This window comes from Perna viridis, chromosome 6 (genome assembly GCF_037379345.1).
Source record: "Perna viridis isolate PV_CMFRI_1.1 ecotype Kerala chromosome 6, ASM3737934v1, whole genome shotgun sequence".
Taxonomy (NCBI): domain Eukaryota; kingdom Metazoa; phylum Mollusca; class Bivalvia; order Mytilida; family Mytilidae; genus Perna; species Perna viridis.
In genome coordinates this window covers 21878453-21900921 of record NC_142450.1, presented here as the reverse complement: position 1 = coordinate 21900921, position 22469 = coordinate 21878453, and the positions used below count along the sequence as shown (strand labels likewise).

General features: G+C 31.6%; 2 protein-coding genes and 1 long non-coding RNA gene across 3 annotated transcripts; 2 read left to right on the top strand and 1 right to left on the bottom strand.

Annotated features, from left to right (window-relative positions):
- The first annotated feature begins 110 nt into the window (after nt 1-110).
- LOC148614072 (dynein light chain Tctex-type 5-A-like) lies at nt 111-2090 on the top strand. The gene has a single exon (XM_088587897.1). The coding sequence runs from the start codon at nt 762-764 to the stop codon at nt 1248-1250; it is 489 nt and encodes a 162-aa protein (XP_088444023.1). The 5' UTR covers nt 111-761; the 3' UTR covers nt 1251-2090.
- A 2304-nt stretch (nt 2091-4394) lies between these two features.
- Nucleotides 4395-19574, bottom strand: LOC148614070 (uncharacterized). The gene is made up of 5 exons (XM_088587895.1): nt 19230-19574; nt 18283-18428; nt 14113-14314; nt 12643-12750; nt 4395-6130 (listed from the first exon to the last, which is right to left on the bottom strand). Exons 1-5 carry the CDS (start codon nt 19432-19434, stop codon nt 5709-5711), a joined length of 1083 nt encoding a protein of 360 aa, XP_088444021.1. The 5' UTR covers nt 19435-19574; the 3' UTR covers nt 4395-5708.
- Nucleotides 7079-18773, top strand: LOC148614071 (uncharacterized). Its single transcript, XR_015923558.1, has 3 exons — nt 7079-7164; nt 17548-17605; nt 18608-18773. It is a non-coding gene; the product is annotated as an uncharacterized LOC148614071 (long non-coding RNA).
- Nucleotides 19575-22469: the final 2895 nt, after the last annotated feature.

Genomic DNA, 22469 nt, shown 5'->3' with positions numbered 1-22469 from the left:
CACAGCACTATGAGGAACAGGGGTAATTTTTGCGTAGGACTATTTTTGCGTACGTTCCGAATGCTCATTGGTTGAATTGGTGGTCTGTAACCGTAAGAGAAACACCCCCCCCCCAAAAAAAAAAATAAAATAAATAAAATAAATAAATAAATAAATAAAAAAAATCCCAATAAAAGCCAATAAAAATCCGGATAAAACCCATAACGAAGAGAAAAATAAAAAAAGTTTGCAAACGTGACCAGAAGCATGCAAGGTATGAACACAATGACAAAAAAAAAAAAAAAAAAAAAAAATCGAGCACAGTAAAGCACAAAACCAAAGCTATTATCTAGCACAGTAGAGCACAAAACCAAAGCTATGATTAATGGTTTTTTTTCAATAAAAATAAGTAAACGATAATTAAAGACCGAGTACCAAATACAAAAAAATGGAAAACAAAAGCGTCCAATGACCTAGAACTCACATAATAATTGACATGCATTATTAAGATTTCTATTGCTTGAACACTTTGATAAAACATACTGACAATTCACGGATATACTGTCAAAGACACTTTCATTCTTTTTTAATCAAGGGCTGGTAATTAAACAAAGAAAAAATCTCCATGGTTGACAAGATTAATTTTTGTTTTATCATAAAATCTTAAGAACTTTTACACCAAAAACAAAAGAAATTTAACAATTAGAGTGACTAGGTCGATATCAGCCCAGATAGATTTTTTGCCATTCACCTATATAGTCACAGCATTGCTGGAAGCAAGCATGGAGACAAAACTACCTCGCTTAAGCCGTTTCTCGTCGTTCGTTAAAAATGTGATGAAATCTCCGCATATTGCGAAAAAGGACGACGAAAGTAGTAAATCTGAGACAACAGAGGAACCACGAATGCGATACGAAAACACATACAGAATAGAGCCCGCAGTTAAAACCTCCACAACCGTCTTGAACACTTTAATGAACACTTCTATTCTGGAAATGATATCAGGAGAGGCTGAAAATTTTTTACAGACCGAAGGACGAGGGTTCATATGCACTAAGCTAAGTGAGGATATAAAACAGCGGGTAAAAGCGGAGTATTTAAACAGTAGATTCAGGATTGTGGTCCATGTGTCTGTGATCCAGAACAATGCGACTGCGTCTATGGGCAGTAGATGTTTATGGAATGAAGGAACGGACAGCTATACTACAGTTACCGTTCCATTCGGGGATAGTGTCATTATAGCAACGTGTTATATGCTATATTTAGAATAGCATTGTCATATCTAGAATAGTATTGTGATTATTTTTGTGATATATTTCTTTTGATTGTTTATTGTATAATGACCGATTATAGCTTGGCACATAAACATACAACGGACGTATTTACAAAGTGTTAAGAACCATTATATGTACACTCCTTGAAACGTTCACTTTTCCCATTTTAGCGTTCGTGCATCGTTTATCGTGCGTTTACACATGGTTTTTCGTTCGTTTAAATGCATGATGAGCGCACGTTTAAACGCACGATACAAGCGTTTATCGTGCGTTTGGTGAGCGTTTGGTGAGCGTTTAGCGTGCGTTTATAGGTATCGTGCGTGCGGGAAACCTAAACGTCTCAAGGCGTGTAAGAATCGGGCAATGGATACCACATCATTTTTCTCAATTTGGTCTTTTTTGCCTCAAATGTATTCAATACTTCTCGTGGACAACCAAAAAGCTATTTGAATATATCTTGAAGCATTAGAGAAGTAGATTTTTTGACTGCTCATGTAGGGAAAAAGTGCGGGAATTTCCCGCCATTTTTTCATTATGCATTTTACCTTAACTTGACGAATCAATATCTTAAGAAGGCAAACTTAACAGACATGCACCTTTACTGTTATTTCTATGGGTTATGATGTAAAAATACTTGGATAATGCAATAAAATCTCTGTGTTTCTTTTCTTTATGTGCCACACTTTATTCACATTTTGCCTGATTTTTAGACAAAGAAGTACATATTACATGATACTAGTACTTATATTTTTTTTGTGTTGTCCATGCTACTGGAAAACAGTCCTATGGTTTCCAGTAAACTAGATGTATCATGTTATGCCTCTTTTATAAATATTGATTAAAATTATCATATCACTTCCTGTTAAAAATAAATGTTAAATTAAAAAAAGTTTGGATTGGCATTTTTATTACAAAATCTTGTATAGTTGGTGATAATAAAAATGCCTAATGGTGATACAGATGAAAACAAATAAAACGGCAGAGTACGTAGTACTCTAGCAATGCCAGTGATTGTTTGACAAGCTATTTCCGGACTTGGCAGCACTCACGAAGAAAAGGAAATCTAGCCTCTAACGCAGGAGGAGATGGTAGAGTATACATCGAAGCCCGGTTCCAGTTATCTCTCAAGCTTTGTTAATTATCTGTGTCTTGTCAATTTCAATGTTCCCAAGCTCTTAATTCCCTTTGATCGGAATGATTGGTAATGGATTTGCTTGGGATCTGAAATTAACCACAGTTTGATGTGTTTTTGTGAAAACTGGCTTTGAATATTCTACTTGTGAATTTATCATGGTATTTAAGTGTGAAAGTATACTTTTGGGAATTTTGAGAACTGTGTTAGAATAATGTTTCTCTGTTATCCTCTTGTTGTGTCATTTTTCAACTTGTTGTTTTGGTATTTTTGCCAGTAATGGTATTATTATATAGTAACTAATTAGGATGTGAGGACTTGGATATGATGTTTAAAATCATGGATTTTGTGTTTGACTGTTGGGTAAAAAAAAATCTCTGATAAAATGATACCTAGGTGCCCCAGTACTATAGCTTGCAAAACACTATGCCATTTCTCAGAATATTGAACAGTTTTATCAATTATAATTGTGAATTAAATTTGCTGTGTGTCAAATAAAGTCCTTTGTTATATAAGGATAATAAAAATGTAAAGTCCTTCTATTTTACATCCAATATTTTTTATAATTAATACACAGTTGATCAAAATAAATGTCTGTTCAAAAAGTTTGTTTCCAAGAGAGAAAATTTTATTATGATTAAAGATGGAATAGTTGGCGGGAAAAATTTCCTGAAGTTTTTGTATGTGCAGTCAACTAAACTACTCCTCTTTATACATCAATACTGCTACATGTATATACATCAATACTGCTACATGTACATGTATAATCAAATATTTGTAGTTTTTTCCCTTGTTTTTGTCAATAAAATAATATAAATAACATGTCTATATTTTGGTTTTTCCAACTTGATTTATTTGTACACTATGTGTACCAAGCAAGTAGTTACACATTACTGTGGTATAGATGGCATTAGCTATTGAAAACTTCTTACTTGTACGATATTGACACTCTTTCATGATCCATTTTTTAATGAATTACAACTATTGTTTTAAACTTACTAATCAAAGTGTAACCTATCTAATCCCACACCTTCTGCTAGTATCTGAGACATGTAATCTAGGGAAATCTAGGGAAATTTAGGGAATTTTAGGGAAATTACATGATAAAAAAATCAATCGGAGGATTGCCTAAAATCCTTTCTCAAACCAATACATTTGATGTATCTGGACCTGGTTTCATAAAGAATCTCAAATTGAGATTTTTCTCAATTCCATCTTTACTCAATTTTAGGCCAATAAAATTATCTGAGGAAAATCTAAATTTGAAATTTTTTTATGAAACCAAGACCTAATGGCCTGAACTCTGAAAGGTTTTTTGAGATAACAAGAAATCATCAATGATTGTGGGGTACCAATATTTGATTCAATTCTTGAATTTAAGAATGTAAAATCTACTTTTCTTTTGTAACTGCAGAGTTAGTACCAATGGATTAAAGGTACTTTCAAACTATATATGTTTGAGCCCTTAAACAGTAAATTTGTTATACAAATGTATTTCAAACTGCATATGTATTCTAAGATGTAAAAATATGTCACAACCTAATAAGGTTTACTGTCACCATTGTTGGAGTTAAACACAGCTTCTCATGTCTCATATATTTATGGTATGCTCCTTTGTGTTTTTTTTTTTATATTGTTTGTACTATGGTGAATTGATACATATCTTTTGGTAAATGGAGTTTTAAAGGAACTCCAGGATGGATCCAGGATTTCAGGAATAGGGAAGGGAGCATTAATAGAATTAAAAAGCAAGGAAAAAATCATTGGAGGTAGAAATTGTGAAATGTCAAGATTTCATGCAAACATTTTTTCCCAATTTTATAAGGTATACAACAGGTTGGTTGATTGATTGTTGTTTTTAAAGCCATTTTGGTGACTAGGGCCATATAATGGCAAGAGCATTTTCCACACAACAGGTCCATTCCCTATGAATTTGCTCCTGGATCTTGTTTGTTTTTGTTTGCTTGGAAGGTCTCCTGGGGTTTGGGAAAGAATCAGTAACTATATAATTTATCTTTATCAATGTTGCCATTTTAAAGGCAGTTTTAATTGTTTCGATCACAGACAAAAAATATAACAAGAAACTTAATTAAAACAGAGTTATCTCCCTTACTATATATTTAATTCCTAATAAATAAATGAGCAAGCTCTCCTAACAACACATCTATAAAACAGGAGAAAAATATTTCAGGAAAAGGTTTTGGTGGTTAGTAAAGGCACTTACTGTAAACTTAAAAAATATTTGTCCTTGTTACATATTACTGCGAGAACTGTTAAAAAAAGTGAAAAATTTCATGAAAAAAAAGTTTTACTGCAAAGAGTGTCTAAAATCATCAACAAGTGGAATAGAAGCAGTGATATTTTTTAAACATTTACCATATTTAGAAAAGAAAGTGTAGGATAATTAACAGCAATTTTAGGTTATATATCATATAATTAACTGGATAATAATATGTTTAAAGCTTACAGGAATAGATCTTCGACTACAAAGTTGGCCTAAAAAATAACAGGAGAAAAATTACAACTACAAATCAGTAAAAAAATATTTTAGATTATCTTTTCATAATAATGTAAAGAAAAATGTGTATGTTTATAAAATAAAGAAATACATATATAATATAAATACACCTGTTAAAAATAGAAATTTGTAAAATTGAAATATAAATGTAACATATAAAGTTCAATATTTCATACAAATGACAATTAATTTTTTTATCTGGTTTACAAAATAGTACAAACACCCTGTTTTCTACCTACCACAACATATTAAAGATAAAAATACCTGGTAAAAATATCATCAAAATGAAATAATAAAGTTGTGTAATAAAGAAAAAAAGTAAGATTTTCGAAGACTAAAAAAAATGAAAAATATCCATAAGCTAAATTTATGTACTCAAGAAGTTAGTGAACTAAAATAAATACAAAATAAACAAATGAAAATATAAAGGTATATATATATCATTTAAATCAACTGATTTTGACATTGATTCTGGTATATAATTATGCAACAATTTCAGGAAATAGGTTCTATTAAGCACATCTAAAAAGAATTACTATGTTAAAGTGCACATTCTACAAGTTAGATGTTTGTGGGCGGAATTCCAAATATTACTTAATGCTGGTTTTATTTAGTTCTATTTACAATTATCCATCACTTCTCACAATTAAACCTTATCAACCATTCAAGATTTTCCCAAGACAACAACAAATCTCATTTCAAAATCAACAACATAACAATTATATAGCATATGTAATATAGATTATGCAAATGACTGCATCAATAATTGATACTATGCAAATTACTTAAGGTTTGATAGTCTTGTTTACTTTCGTAACCATGGCATTCTGACAATTTTATTGCTGTCAGGCCATTCGTATCTAACTTGGTATTCTGTATTTGAGGGATCAAAGGTATCTGTTCCGAGAGGTCTACCATGGAGGTGGAAGTTGGGTGTTGGGTTAATGTTAAATGCACTTGTAGCCACATCTGGAGGTGGTTGCTCATACTTGGTCATATATTCTGTTCTTCCTGGAAACTTTGTATTGATCCCTGCTTGTTCCTGTACAGACATATACTGCATTCCCCTGGGTTGTGTAAATGTGGCAGCCATCTTGGTTGATTCTCTAGGTACTGCGTTAAAGGCGTTTAGTGCTTTCGTCTCCTGAAGTTTCTGACTAACTGTGGGGGCACTGGTCTCATAAAAGGTATTGCTGCGGGGGTATATGCTATCTATTGTCTGGTAACCTATAAATAAAAAGAAGAATATTTCTGGCATTTGTGTACCAGTAAAAATGCAAAAAATTCAATATTGATATTGAATGTAAAAGCAAAACAACAGAGAAACAATTTGAAGTGAATAGGAATGTAGGTGAAGTCTTTGTATGTACCTTACCCAACTGGTGCACCTGGTCCAGGCTCTCAGTTTTTAGTGGAGTCCGAGTTACTCATTTGCTTTTGTTACTTTATGTTCTTTTTTGTGTATGTCTGTTTTCTATGTCTGGTTTTGTCCCTGGATTACATTCTTTTGATTAGCGCTATAACCTTAGTTCCTTGATTACTCTTTCAAGCCATAATTCATTAAAATACAAGATTTGAATCATCATTTGAGGTATTTTCACAGCAGGTAAATGAATAATAGTATTTGGAGTAAAATTTGGTAGACAAGATATATAAAGTCTAAAAGAATTTAACAATAAAAGCGAGCATATAATTGTACAAAAATATAATATAAAATATAGAATTCATAAAAATCATCAATATCATGCTTGTTAACCCTCCCTCATTAGGGGAAGAATGAAAATTTTAGAATCTCCCACATAAAAATGTAAGATTTATGGGAGGGTCGGTAAAAATTTCTACATTTTATTTTTCTGTGAAAAATACTAGATAATTGAATTTTTACATAAAAACTTTGCTTTATGAAAAAATCTCCCATATGTAACTGTCAAAGGGGGACACTGTTCCAAAGGTAACAGGTATGTCAAAATGTTATGCTGACAAGGCCAAAATTGTAATTAATTTCTTAAACTTTATGATATTTGAAAAATGTTACAACCAGTCAATAACAGTCATTGTTGTAGGGATAATATTTTTATCAAACAACACCTGATTAAGAAATTGACAAGACTCTACCTCATTATTGTACTGTAGCAAGGGGAGATAACGTCACCAGTAGTAATGTATTATGACGTCACAGTATCAGAACAGCAATGCATGCCCAGAGAGAGAGATTTTAAGTATTCCAGCAGGATTGGATGGGTGCATATTATGTTTTTGTGGTAAATATGATTGTTATTTTCTACAGGATAGTTGTTAGGAAGATGTACACCATTATATTTTGTTTCTAACTTTCAACACAAGTTTCCAGTTTTAATTGTGATAATGATATATTTTTCATCTTTAATTTTGTGTATTTTTTTTTTCATATTAAACTAAATAAAAAAAATTACTATGTACAAGAGTTATATTTCTACATTCTATCATTGTATTTCCATCTATTAGTAAAATCCCTTTTTCTTGAATGATACAAGGGGATATTACAATAAATACGGGAAAAAAATTAAATAATGCTTTTTTGTAGTAAAATCAAAACTCAGCTTCATGTATGTGAAATTAATAGACTGTGCATGGTAATTGTAGCAATATCAAAAAAGGGGCAGATGTGTTAATGGAGGGGATATAAAATAGCAACAAAAAAAATGGAATACCATTTCTAAGCAGCTGATCCGATTCCCCAATGTTTTTGAAAGCATTTTCACCCCCACTTTGAAATTCAAAACTTTACCCCTTATACAATATGATTGATATACCACTCCAAAACTGTGAAAAAAGGCCTATCGCATGTACATGATGTATATTGTAGACTGTCTATCCAACAAATAAGAATAATGATACACCCTTTACCAAAAAAAAATAGAAAAAGGGAATATTTAAAACGGACCCCAGCTGTACGAAAAAACAAACCAAAAGCTTCCCTTACTATCGTAATGTTTGAAAGAAAAAAGAAACTTGGACAGGTTTGTTTCAGTAACTTTAATATAAAATAAACACAAAAATTCAACATAAAATTCACAATCTCCTGTGTATCACTGGTATCCAAAAACAATATTTGAAACAAAACCCCAATATACTTTTTGTTTCATAATATTGAACCCAAATCGTTATCAAAGAACAAAACATTCAATTCTAAACAACAACTTTGAAATGAATCCAATTTTGCAATAGAGGAAATAAAACTAAAAAAATACCATAAATCATTCTCTTTGCCAGATATATATCTAATTATTACCTTCAACACAGATCAAAATTTCCCTATGACATCAATACAGTTATTAGATTGTTTAAGATAAGTTAGAATTGATATAGAAACACAAAACGATACCTATTTAGATATGTTCCAGTTTTCTTGTTGACGGTTACCAACCGACTACTGCATTAAAGATTAATAATCTGGGCATAAAATCCATATGATTAAACTGCTTTGTTCCCTTATTTATAGATCAATAGAATAAATTGTGTTTTAACAATATACATTTAAATATTGTATATTAAGCAATGGTATTAAATGTCCGCATTTCACCTCAGTATGCTACTTATATGTTTTGAATGGCTGGTATGTTGTGAAGGTGTATAATGGTGAAAAGCTGATTGATCAATTCATTTACTTTTCCATTTCACTGCTTGTCAGTAGAGCATGGAGAATCGTTAGCTTCATTTGGACCTTAGAAACATTAGATTTCTTTATATATGGCAGAAAATGAGGGAACAAGATTTAGGATTCAAGAATATGAATAGAATTTTTATTATCATAATAAGAAAAATTCCAAATGCGAACGAAAGATTTTATTCAATTAACTTAGATACCAATTTCTGGCATGCTCTTCTACAAATATAATTACAGGATCATATTTATAACAATGATTCTATAACTATTAATCAATGGACTGTTCCTCTGACCGAAAAAAAAATAAAAAAGGCAAGATTTTTTTTTCCTGTTGATATAGGGCCTATATTGATTTGCAGCAGCATACAAAATTAGAAGCTACAATGTATGGGAATGAATGAATCTTTTTGCTGTTCTTCCTGCTTAATGGTAATATAAAACATTAAAAAAAACAACAAAAAACATTGAAATTCTGAAATTCGAAAACCATTCTTTTCTTTTCTTTTTTTTTTATTTTTGGGCCTGCCTGATAATTACATTGTGCTGTACTGAAGGGTATTTAGATTTTCATATCTGTTACAATCAATAGACTGTATCTCTACTTTGACGAATATAAATCAATATTCTGAGTACTTTTGATACTGTATACTTAGGTATGTGGTAAAATGTGGATTCAAATCATGCAATAGTTTAAAATCTATGACTTGGCTTCATCGACCTTAGACTCAATACATGCATTTCAAGTAATTTTTTTTTAAATCTGAGGAAATGACATTTTTACAACTGTCAAATGGAAAGATTATCCTGATTTCTGTCTAGGAAAACATTTCTGTGATGTATATTTGTAGTTCTATTTTGAAAGTTACTCAAATGAACCCTAAGAACTTCAATATGCAGATTGAGAAAATTAAAAAAGATATGAATTATTCTAAATTGCTTGCAATGTGCTGTAAATTCAACAGGCAATAATGACTTGAAACATCTATACTTAGGTCAAACGAGGCAAATTATATATATTCAACTCTTGCATAATTTGAATTGACACTTTACCAACAAACTAAGACTGAGTATCTCAATTACATGTACATTGAATATTGATACACCTATTTTCAGAGATACAGTTTATTGATCGCTAAGATATTAAATTGTAAAGTACAACTTCAGAGTGAAGTGTCAGGCAGGCCTAATATCAGTGACATATCATTCCTTTCTGCCAAAACAAGTATTAAATAACTGAACTGCGTTCGAATTGACATTATTGACCTCTTGAAACAACTTTAATGTGAAAAAAGACATAATATTCTATGTTGCAAATACATTCTTCATGTTATATAATACCACCTAAAATTCTTCACTACTATCACACATTATTTCTGTCAAGAATGTTATATTTTTCATTAAATATGTTATATGAAAGCAATTATTATTGTTAAAAGTGTTTTCTACCACAGCAAGTAAGGTTCAACAATCACTTTATAGCAAACTTCAGAGGATAGTATACTTTTAAGTACCAGTCCATATACAATTCAGACACTGCCATACAATTATCTCCCCCTAAAGTCGACCAAATCAAAGGAAGTGCAAAAGCAAATGACAAACAAGGGAAGACAACTCCACCTCCTGAACATCATCATTGTATGTGCTATAAGGTGTTTTTACCAGCTGCCTGATTCTTGAATAGACTCACCTACTTAATACATAAACATTCAGTGGGTACATAGAGATTAAATATAAAATTTTCTTATCACACCAGTAATACAGTTTTGTTACTTAATCTTCTATTGGAAAATTAAACAATCTATTTATTGTTTCAATGTCTAAATAAACTACATGTACACGCTTTAGATCTTCACTAAAAAATAGTAAAATCTGCTTGGTTCATGGAAGATAAGAACACTAACAACTCTGTCCCTGGAAGACCTAGGCAGTGAGTGGCACATTCAAAATTGTTTTCAAATTTTTTTTTTTAAATCATTTTGAGACAACAAACTCATGTTTCTAAAAAAATAAATGTTTGTAACTTACTGAAATGGTAATAATGAAATTACAATAAAAATCACTAAAAAAAATTTGAAATAAACGAGAAATAACTCTTTGATCTGTTTATTATTTAGTTGATTTGTTGGGAAACTTTGAACATATATATTCTGAATCATCCATTTTTGATATCATGTCCTTCCTGATATCATAATAATCTTAACATTACATTTAACATAATATTGGTAGGGTAAAATTTACTCTGTGCCATCCGTATCATAATCTGCCTGGTTTCTACTTAGTCTCATAAAATTAGGGTTCACTTCTTAAAACTTAAAATTATAAAGAATAAACTGTTGTTAGAATACTCAGTTAAAAAAGCACCAAGTTTTCCAGATTTATACATAAAAATGACAAAAAGCCAATTGGATGAAAACCCAGTATGTCTTGATTTATAAAAACACAGACCAAATGAAATGAGCAACTGCAAGACTCCTAAAAAAATTTGAAACAAGGGTCTTGGAGACACCAGACAAGGAGGGAGCACTTGTCATTTATAAAGTAAACAGAAAAAAAACATCTGTGATAAAAAATGATTAATTAATTGCTGCATTTCATGATAAGAACGTTTCATCAATGTTTGATCAGTCTAAAAGACGGACATGTTGTGCTGCTTTTTTTTTGTTGTTGTTTTTTTTTACATGCTAATTCACAAAAGCATAAGCTCACAGGTAGGCATGTCAACTCACACAGACATTTTATTCTGACTAATGGCCAAGCACTTTTCACTCTTATCTCTGATATGTGCTTGAAAGAGAAGCAGCATTGATTGGGATTTAACTTTGAGACTGGGCCATTTTTAATGATCTTTGGAATTTCAATGGGCCATTCTTTGATATATTTTATAAAAAAAATCTTATTTTAAAGGGAAATTTTCAGCAGGAATGTGATAAAAGGCACATGACTCTCTTATCCCAATCACTGGTTAGCAGTAATTTCAATTTTCAATTTTTTGGTACCTAACATGCCATCACTAGACCAGAGAGGCAATGTTAATGAAATAAAACAATTGTCCTCTAATGACACAAATAAATGCTTTTTTCACAAGAACATGTATGTATAATGTGCATCAATTGCCAATTCAATATATTCAAAGAACATGTATTCAGATGCAATTAAGATTCTAATGCTTTAACAATGGATTAAAATTCAATTATCAGCAATGAGCATTATGTGATTAAAATTTATGACACCTTTTATGACAATCAACTTTTGAAATAACATTTTAATGCATATTCTACATATGTGAATACAGCATATCCTAAAACAGTACTAATTAAGCACAAACATGCAAATTGGACTTTGTGAATGTGAAATCAAGGAAACCAAGATTCTAACAGAAACCAAAAGAATGTAATCCACAGACAAAGACCAGACATGGACAACAGACAAACACAACAAAGAACATAAAATAAGCAAAAATGCAATTTTGTATTTGAATGGGCATTCAATACACAGTATGTTCATTGATAGTGATATGAAAGCATTCATTTAATATGTACTGGATTAGGCAAATCCTATGTGTATAACTGTAAATATATGACAATTTTCATGATGTTAATTTTTTTTTTTGGTTTCTTTTGAGTAAGCATACTGGTACTATGAGGGTACTTAAATTCAAGGATACCAATTTTCATGGATAGGGGAAGAAACACAAGTACATGGATTCTTGAATTTGTGGTTTTGAGGTTTTCAGTATGCACATCAATGGAAATCTCCTTTTCGTTGGGAACCAAATTTCATGGTATGGCCAACCCCAAAAAAACCAAGAAAATTGGTACCCAACAAACAACAGTATGTTCACAGTATTAGGCAAAAAAAAAAATAAATATGTTTGCTGCTACCCTACCCTATTTTTTGTGCCTATACAGTTGATGGCCATTTTCACTCAAGCACTGTTAAAGTCTAGATTGTCTTTAACTCAATGTAAAATGTTTTTGAAAAATAAAATAATTTCCCTACCTACCTTCCCTACTTTTTTTCTTGCTAGTAGCAGGAAACAAGACTAATGTATTTTTCGCCTTACCCCATGACCTTTTAGATTTTCAAATCTTACCTCTGTAGTCAAATTTAGGCTGTGCGTTGAATCCATAGTTTATTTTACTACCAAGTAGTGAAGGAGCTGTCTTTGGTCTCATTAAGGCTGACTGTCTCTCTTTCTCTTCTACAATGGTCAATGGGAGATAACTCAAAATTATTATTTGAAAATGTCTTTTTTTTCAAATTAATCATCTACCTGGTTCACTTTAATAATAAAGTTTACAGGTAAAATTACAGAGGAACAGTCAAATTTCATAAACATTCAAACACAAGGAAAGTATGCAAAATATGAAAAAAACTAAGATATTACATTACCAGAATGCATGTTGTATTTTATGACAAAATATCATGATACATTTATATTTTGCAATAAAACAACTACAGTATATACAAATCACAGATGTTCAACAAACTAGTAGTAGAAACTTAGCTATGAAACTAAACTAAATAGTAATAGTAATATACTGATCCTGTGAAATCTACTTCAAGATTTTTTTTATAGGCTGGTCATTATTGCACTGTTAATCAACCAATTTTTAATTTTTTTTCGTAAAGTAAATGACTGAAGTAATTTAAGTTATAGCAAAAATTATCAGTATGGTATGTAAACAACTTCTAATGTTCTAAGATATGTATTTAATTCATGGATGGATCTAAGATTTCAGGTTAGAGATGTGAATGTAACTAGCTGTAGTGGGGAGTCAGACACAAACATTTTGAGGCACAATTTGTGGAAAATTTCATGTGAATAATATACTATTTTTTCCAATTAAGGAGGAGATGAGCACTATCTCTGCCACCTCCCATCCCTTAAAGTATGTTTTTTCCCGAAATTACTCAGATGTAAAAAATCTAAGCCTCTGATGCAATAGTCTGATGAGGTACCCTATGATATCCGAACAAAGTCTGCTGGGATAGCCTGTTGAAGTAAGCAGCTTGGCACTTGCCTCTATATGTCTTGTTTCATTTTCACCTTCAGTTTATTTTTTATGTTACTTGAGTAAATATGGGCAACAACACTTTTGCTGTACCTGTGTAAAATGATGTTTTGGGACCAGCTGCAGCCTATCCTGTTGTATGATGATTTCCTCGTTGTTCATTGAAGAACAATGGGTCGCCATAGGCTGACATTTTCATCCCAATGTCATTGTTGTCTCTTTGACATATACACCATACCTATTCTCATTATATAAACTTCCCTTGTGATAGCTCAACCAGGTATGCAGCCCAGCTAGCTTAAAAGTTGGTTTACAATAGCATCTAATGAGACATTAAATGATACCCCACCACGTTGAAAAAAAATTGTTGAGAGAAAAAAATTAAAATGGCCACAAATTGTGTGTAAACAATCAGATTAAGCTGAAATTTGAACCTAATCTGTATTTTATAATACTCAAAAACTATTTACAAAGTTTGAAAAAGATCCTTCAATATCTTCTTAAGTTATCGTCTGGAAACCTAATGCTGAAATGCTTACAGAACATACCATGGTATCGTCTGGCAGCATTTAAAGCACCCATATAGCCTGTATTGCAGTTTTTATCCATCCATGCTGTCCTCATTCTGAAAGGTTCCCGAGACCCTCGTGTTAAGTTGTTACGGTAACCAGTATATGCATCAGTGACCCCTATGTGATCTCCAAACTGCCTGATTTTCTCAGCAGCCTGGTATGTATGGGGATCTAGTTCCTGGAAGGGGAAAACATTAAAATGCCCTTAAATTGACAACAGACACATGGTTAAAATAATATAACACAGGATATCTTTAAAAATATATGAAAGTTATATCCAATGACAGTTAAAATTATAAGGATATGGAAGGACTAAGTATACTTAGAGCAAAAACAGGGATAAAACTTGGAGAGAGAAAATAATAAAATCAGGTTTTGGTATTATAAAGCAACAAGATACAATATTTGTGTCTATCAATATAGAACTTCTGAACTGAAAATAAACAATTAAAATTATTATGTGAGGCATATTGTTAGAAAGTGTTGTTTAAATAAGGTAAAAACAAACTAAAAATGTGATAGTTGACCAAAAAATGTAAATAAAAATAACGAAAATCAAACATGCAACACAGCATTCAAATCATCGATAAAAAAACTATTGCATTATTGTGTTTTACTCATATGGGTGACAAACCTTTCTTTTAAAGATCATGTTGTAAAAACCATCAACTTCAATTCTTAAGCAAAACTTTAAGCGCAAGTGAAACAAAGCAAATAACTTATATTGATTTTCATCTGTGTTTGAAAATATCCAGATTAACAGTCCAATTTTAAGTTATTATAGAAACAACCCGTCTAAGTTAAAATTTCAAACAAAATGAATAGAGTATCAGTTTTATAAAACAACTAAGTAAACAAAACCGTTTCAAGCTAGCATGGCAATTATTTTATGATTGACAACAATAGATCAATGTGTCTTGTATTGTTTGACCATTTTTTTGACTCATTGATTTCTGATCTAATCTGTCTTCTAATCTAAAAAGACGAGTATCAGTTACAGAGAATATGTTACTGAATAAGGCCATAGTTTACATTTAATCTTCAGAATTTGATTTACAGAACTTAGAGATGTGAATATTGATTACTTTACATTTGAATCATCCTTATAAGGGAGATAACACTAAGTTTCAGCACTGTAGCGGCCAGTTGGTAGGGTTTAAAATATAACAATCCCAATTAAATACCAAGTCATTTCTAATAAATACTTTTGAGTTAGTGTCCTTTGTTGAAAACAATTTTTTTAGAATGTCAGAAATTTATGCTTCCAAAATAAATCATATATTTTCAACAAGATTTGAAACTAATAAATGGCAACCAATAAATGCATCATTTTTTCATACAACCATAGTGATCTCTTTAAAGCAGGCCTTGTACTGAATTCACCAGTCTCTAATTATGGAATGTTTCATGATACTGTAATCAATCAGGACAAATATTTAGATCTGGTATATCAATAGTTAGAAAAAAGGTATGAATATGATACTTGTTAACCCTCCCACATCAGAGGGGATACTTCCATAAAATCAATGAAAAATTTAGAATCTCCTAAATAAAAATGAAAAAAAATTGTGGGAGGTTTTTGATTAAAAGTGCTATATTTGCTTTGGAAAATGCTAAATAATTGAAGTTTTACATCAAAAATTTGCATAAAAATTTTCTACATGAGACAGTGTCATTTGGGAGAATCTCCCACATGAACTGTTCCAAAGATTACCAGGTATGGAATATAACGGGAAAATCCCTTCATTTAATAACCCACGCCTTCAATGATGGATGATTTCATAAAAAAAAAAATTAATTCTATTAATTAAGTACATATACAACTAACAGGAATCAGCTAGTATTTGGCACAGTGGGCTTCAGATATTTACAATGTACAATTAGCTGCCATGCAAAAAAAAAAAAAAAAAAAAACTTTCTGATTCCATTCCAGCACAACCAAGTTATGAAGCAATTTAATCAGGATGATGATTGATCATGGAAATGTTCAAACATTGATTAATCACACTCTTTGACAACAATGATTAGTGTCCTGTTTGGAAAATCTTGTGTTAAAGCAATTGCATATCATTTTTACCATTGTTTTCTCTTACATTTTGTTACACTGAAACACAAATATTACATTGTATAAATAGGTTGCTAAGTAACCTTACAGAAAATCTTAAAAAATACATATGAATCTGCCTTGAATAATGAAGTACACGAAGTTAATATAAGGTGAAACCGTTCTAAATCACACATCTTTTCGACTTTAAGATTGGTTTGGTTTAGACAGGTGTTTGGATTACCAAGGTTTGAATACATTTAAATTGATAGAGACTTTAAAAAGTGTCTGGTTTTAACAAATCTTTGAATTACTCAGGGTACAGTTTAGACAGGTTTCACTGTAGATACGTGTAAATAATAATACCATGTATTGACTTTGTATCAATCGCTTTCATCAATTTTATGATTGTTGATACAGGCTTAATAGTACTAACACAATGTTGAATAATCAATCCTAAATTTTCTGAGGCAGATTGGTGGTAAAAAACATTAAAATATCTAAAAGCTAGAAAACAGAGTTTTTAAACATAATCAAGAACACTAACACATCTAAACATCAATAGAGAAGTATATAAAGTCAATCAATAATTTTATCACAAGAGGTAAATCACTCCTTTAAAAGCTATGAAATTTAAATTGCTTTCATGGTTCTAAAACTTATGAAGTTTTTCCTGTTTTAAATTGACTTAGACACACATAGATCAACTATAATTTAATTGTTGCTTTATAAATATTTTCATATAAATTCCACATGGATGAGATTTTTCCTCGGATTCACAGATTTCAGCTTTTACTCATCTAGATTTTATAGTTTCAATTCTGTATTTTACTACCGACATATGTTTACCTCCGTTTTTTTGCAGCTCTGTTATTCCTGAAATCTTCCCTAGATCCTTGTAAATTTTAAGCTTTTAATAGCATTGTCTATGATTCCTATTCATCAGAATTCATCAGTAAGGTTATCAGGGAAAAACTGAGTTTCATGAGAAATTACCAATTTCAGTAGTGAAATTCCTACTTGTGACTTGAAACATGGTCTCAAAATTGATACATCCCAAAAAAAGCATATTTATACAAAATCCTCACTCTCTCTCTCCACTTTACTGTATCATATTTGTCACCCAGAGACCACCTTCAACAGGACCCTAGTGGATTTCAATGCAATAGAAAATAAAGTGGTCCTCAACAGGGATTTTAATTAGAAATTATTTTCAAAATACTGTGTAAAATATAATTCTCTCATGTTTATAGAATATTTCCCAAAGTTGCAAGTTCCAATCTCTAATTCCCAATTACATGGACCCTGGACCCCTTCCCTGAAAGTGTAGGAAAAATCACTATTGGCAATATTAATTTCTCCAACAGGAAAAAACAGTGGAATCAATGAACAGTTTCAACTGAAGTCATTTATGGATTTTCATAGGTATATTAATTAACATCAACTATTAATTAGGACAGTTAAAATTTTTGAAGTAGTTTGCAAACTCAGATGGTTATACTTGTGGTTGGGAGATTTTAACCGCCTATTACCAATACAGGGTCCATAAAGTACCCGACAGATGGAACTTTTGGGAAAAATTTTCATGTAAAGCCACAAGAATAGTATATCTGTTTCCTGCTACCCTAGCTACCTTAGTTTTTGTGCCTACACTTAACATTTTATGGCCATTATGGCTCAAGCACTGTTAAAGTCTACATTGTTTCCCATTAACTCAATTTCTTCAAACTTCAATTTTTTCACCAGAAATTAGTCAGAAATGATCCAGAAAAACTGGAACCAATCATGCTAAGTATTTTTATTTGTTTCAATATACATGTACATGTAAGAGTTGCAAATCATTATAAAATTGAATTAACCTGGAAACCACCATTTTCAGGCCATAAAAAAATTTAATAAATTTTATGGGCAAATTATTCACTTACATGTACTTTTGACACTGGATATATTGTAGGTTGGAAAATTCAATAAAAAGATAAAATAAGTAACTACATTAATTGAGATTTTTTTTACTGATAATTCAAATGCAATTTACCATTCCTTAACTCCTAACTATAAAGCTTTATAATTTTAGTTTTCTATGACAATAAAGGAAAAGTTACCTGTTGACAGGCCCGTAAGTTTTCCACAGCCCAATGATGTCTTTCTCGTAACTGATTCTCTTGTTTACCCTGGAGGTTTTCAATGTCCATTGCATGCTTAAGATAACCTAAATAGTTGCTAATTTTGTCTAAATCAGGTGGGGCACCTTTAAAATAAAATTTTAATCTGAATGTGCATTTAAAAATCACTAAACTATCATCCATTTCATTTATCATGATAAATAATGATTCTTTTTTATAAGTAGTTATAACACACTTGCAATATTTTTTTCCATTAATACAGTGAAATAAGGAAATGTAACTAGACTGGGTTATTTTTTTTCAGGACCAAGAAAAATTCCAAAAATAAATTGCCATGAAGTCCTTATACTGCGAAATGTATATAAAGAGAGTTAGTTAAATTAAAAAGATGCAGAATAAATTTGACATCCAAAATCACTGACATAAACTGATTTTGAGTAGAATACCTTGGAAGCAAAGAAGGTATTAAATTTGTTATATATGGTTAATCTTGTCCCTTTTTGTTCAGTTATTTTTTTTGTAATAAATTGAACAGAATGTCCTATAACATTTTTGAAAGTGCTGTTTATTTGTTAACTTTCAGTTAATAACCAAAAGGGGTTTGCCATACACAGAAGCAGGTTAAATTGTCCATCTTTATTTCTTTTGGGATTGGGATCTGATGACACTTTTTGTATAATTTGACTTCAAGCCACCTCAAATAATAAAAATATCCCCAGTGCCTGATTTATCCAATCTCATAGGGGCTTCTCTTTAAGTCATTCAACCTAAGAGACTAATGTCTGCATACATGACCCAAAAGGTAAGTTTCTTATATCCTGTAGATTACACATACATTTTGTAGGTATGTGGATTTTAACAAGACTCAAGAGGAAGAAGTTTTATGTGCTGATTAAAAATCACGACTATATCTCATACATACTTACTTGTCATAGAATTAAGACCAGGACTGCCTTTAAATTTTGTTGAGGATGATATTGTGTTGTCAAGTGTCATGTGATCAAGCCCATTATGAATGTTCGAAAGTTCCCTTGCTATCTCGTTTGTACAATAGTACTTTCCACTCTGTGCATAGTCTTTAATGTCTCGTCTGATTGCGTCTATTTTATGTTGAGAGCTATAACCATACATTGTGGCAACCCTTTTAGTTTATCAATGTTCTTATCTAGCGAAAATCTAAATGTTAATTCTGGCAGTGCTCTTTTTCTTCCACGTTAGCAACATGTAAACAAGGACATCACCATCTCTGACACGCTTCACTGCCTCAAAAGCGAAAGTAAACGCAGTGAAGATCACGATGAACAGGTGCGTGAATTCGGAACTTCATTAATCATTCCCGGGTATTTCCGAATGAATCTCCCGCGGCTTTTAACTCATTGAAAGAGTAATCAACCAAGATTCTAGCGGAAATCAAAAGAATGTAATCCACTGGGCAAAGACCAAACATAGAATACAGACAAACACAATAAAAAAAACAAAGTAACAAAAGTAAATGAGCAACTCGGACACCACTAAAAACAGAGAGCATGGATCAGGTGCACCGGTATGGTAAGCGTCCACTGCTTTTCTAGAAAAAAAACCAGCCGAGTTGCTCATAATAGGTCAAGACCACGGTAGACGAAAGAGGAAAGGAAAACTATGACACGTTGCACAAATCAGTTTTCATGGTACAGATGGATACACCGTAACGATCCACGAGTTCACGATGACGACCATAAAACTTCTGTAGTGACGACTTCACTCTTATAGCAGCATAACCCTGTTCCAGAAGCATAAGTGTAATAAGTCTAGCGCGATATAAAAGTCTGCGTAGTAAGGGCAAGCTCTGGCAATATTTATGAGTGGTGATATTAAAACTCCATACGCAGGTGCTGAAGGGATGTTGCCACAGATGAATGGAAAGTTAACAATACGAAATGAAAAGTCATCGCGTTTGTCGTATAGTTTGGCCAATATTTTTTCCCTTAACAGTCGATTTCTAAGTGTAAAGTGTAGGCCGTTCAAGATATGAGGCTGATTTCACATTGTCTGACAGTATCTTTTATCTCAAGGTATCATTGGAGTACTAGTAGATGCGATGTATCAAATCCTTAAAACAATAATTGTTTAATGATAATACATCATATATATAGCAGAAAATGAGATTAAAGGATCTAGTTGAACGATTCTCCTTTCTTTTTTATCAGATCAGCTATAAAGTGAGCCTCTTAAGAGTGAAGGAATAAGTAGAGGAGCACAATTTGTTCCATTGGAATGTCGACCGTTTGTTGAAAAAGGTGTCCACCTTATTGGACAAATATGTTGTACTTAAAAATTCAAGCATTTTGAAACAATGTCTTCGGTATATTTGGAAAATGATTTGGAATTGTTTGTATAAGGAGTCTTTACCAAGAACTACATATTTGTATCTAGGTGTATACGGTCTTTTTTGGAGTAACAACGATTTATGTTTTTGAGTCGGGATTTGAACTGAATATGGGGTAAAAAAGAAGAAAAATCATAGGTTTTTATGCTATTGTATTCTGATAGTAATCTTGAAATGAGGGTTTCCAGAAGATCTTTCGAATTTTTCAGGATCCACATTGAATTATAATGCTACTACGTACGGGAATAACAAGTGTCATGGTAGGATTGGAGACCATCTTTGACAGCTGTGAGTGTAGAAGTTAAACGTTTTGAAAGAGGTTTGGTGGAACATTCCTCATAAAAATCCCAGCTAGTGTTTTTTTTTATCCGATATCTTTTGGGAGAGTAATCAAGGGAACCAAGGTTATAGTGGTAATCTAAAGAATGTAATTTAGGAACGAAGACCAGACATGGAAAACAGACATACACAACAAAGAAGATGAAGTACTAGTAACTAAAATCATACATATCAAGTAACAAAAGCAAATGAGCAACTCGGACTCCACTAAAGACTGGAAGCATCCATCTGATTTTTTTTCAGAGACAAACCTTTTTTTTGCCTCTGGCGAAAACAAATCAATATTTTTTTAAGTCGAAAACAATTATTACCTTCATAAACATGGTTTAAGGTATAAAAATCTGATATATAGTAAAACACACATAATATTCACAATTCTGACAACAAATTAGTTTTTCCTCCAAAATTTGAAAACTTCCCTCTATTCACCTTGTAAGTCTCTATGCTTAAGTGTGCAAAAAAATTAAAATTGTGTCCACATTTGCCCCAAGTGAACAGGGTTTAACAAATTACACTCATATTATGCTGCAGTCCATGAAATCCCCTTTTCAAAAAAATACAAACAGAAGCAATAACTTAAAAAAAAAGAAAATTGTGACAGTACAGCAATATTGACAGTCTGCCTATTTTTTCAGTGCATGCAGAAATTATATGTTTTGGTAGCTTATGGGTCCTATAGAACTAAATTTCTTTCAACAAGCACAACTGACCTTGTTGGTACCATGATGATTAAAAATCAAAGTGCTTTTAGCATTAGCAGTTTTTGATTCTTGTAAAATAGTACTATACACTCCATTTCAAAGTATACACTATGTAAAAGAAGAGTCTCTCGAAGAACCTGAATCACTCATCTGTCAAACTATGCCCTATTAACTAGGTAAGTAAAGGTATAATGTTTTGTTACCATGTTTGACAAAAAATTGCTGAAAAAGTGCATAAAATGATGAATACTGTAAGTTCAACTAAGTACCTAAGGCACTTTAAATTGTTGGAAATGCCTTCAAAGTGTTTTAGAACCTCTGAAAAAAATTGGGCAAGAGTCCCTTTATGCCCTGTTATTCCACCAGGTCTGAGGAAGCATTAGCTTATATACAGTTACTGAAAAAAATAAAATAAAATGAAGTTAAACTACGGCTTAACAACATTTTAATCATAACCATTCAACTCAGGAGACCATACTTACTATTTTCAACTTATATTGTTGTATAAGAATTAGTAGGAAATGGCCGCCCAGAACTAGCTTTCGTCGTCACCATAATGCATCTAACTTAGAACACAATATTTCCTAAATAAAAAATCATTGGAATCCGAGCAACTTATAAAAAAATCAATACTACACTCGACTCCGAGTATCGTGTTTAACTTATGAGCAGCTTTCATTTTCATTATTCTTCTATAATTGAGAAAAAATAGCAAAAATCATTTTGACCCATACGTTCTATTTTTAGTGTCGATTTAGATA